The sequence below is a fragment of the Mandrillus leucophaeus genome, unplaced genomic scaffold (genome assembly GCF_000951045.1).
Source record: "Mandrillus leucophaeus isolate KB7577 unplaced genomic scaffold, Mleu.le_1.0 Scaffold2022, whole genome shotgun sequence".
Lineage (NCBI taxonomy): Eukaryota > Metazoa > Chordata > Mammalia > Primates > Cercopithecidae > Mandrillus > Mandrillus leucophaeus.
This window is the reverse complement of record NW_012102058.1, coordinates 9,641-9,977: the sequence shown is the minus strand read 5'-3', so window position 1 is coordinate 9,977 and position 337 is coordinate 9,641. Positions and strand designations below refer to the sequence as shown.

The 337-nt window shown below is 50.1% G+C and overlaps 1 protein-coding gene across 1 annotated transcript in view; it reads left to right on the top strand.

Moving 5' to 3' along the window:
• Window positions 1-337, top strand: part of BTNL3 (butyrophilin-like 3) — a gene marked incomplete at its 3' end in the record, with an annotated part of 17,734 nt that overhangs the window by 8,815 nt on the left and 8,582 nt on the right. The window contains exon 2 of the mRNA XM_011979537.1: window positions 1-276. Within this exon, the coding sequence (XP_011834927.1) occupies window positions 1-276 (276 nt within the window). The remainder of the gene's footprint in view (window positions 277-337) is intronic.

Below are 337 nucleotides of genomic sequence, written 5' to 3'. Positions count from 1 at the left end.
CCCTCTTTCCTGCGACCAGTGCAGAGGCCATGGAAGTGCGGTTCTTCAGGAATCAGCTCCATGCTGTGGTCCACCTCTACAGAGATGGGGAAGACCGGGAATTTATGCAGATGCCACAGTATCGAGGGAGAACTGAGCTTGTGAAGGACTCCATTAGAGAGGGGCATGTCTCTCTAAGACTAAAAAACATCACTCTCTTGGACATGGGCCTGTATGGGTGCTGGTTCAGTTCCCAGATTTACGACGAGGAGGCCACCTGGGAGCTGCAGGTGTCAGGTCAGTTGTTTATTTATGACTGAGTTGTCTTGTAAAGTCATGCTACCATTATCAGCTCTTG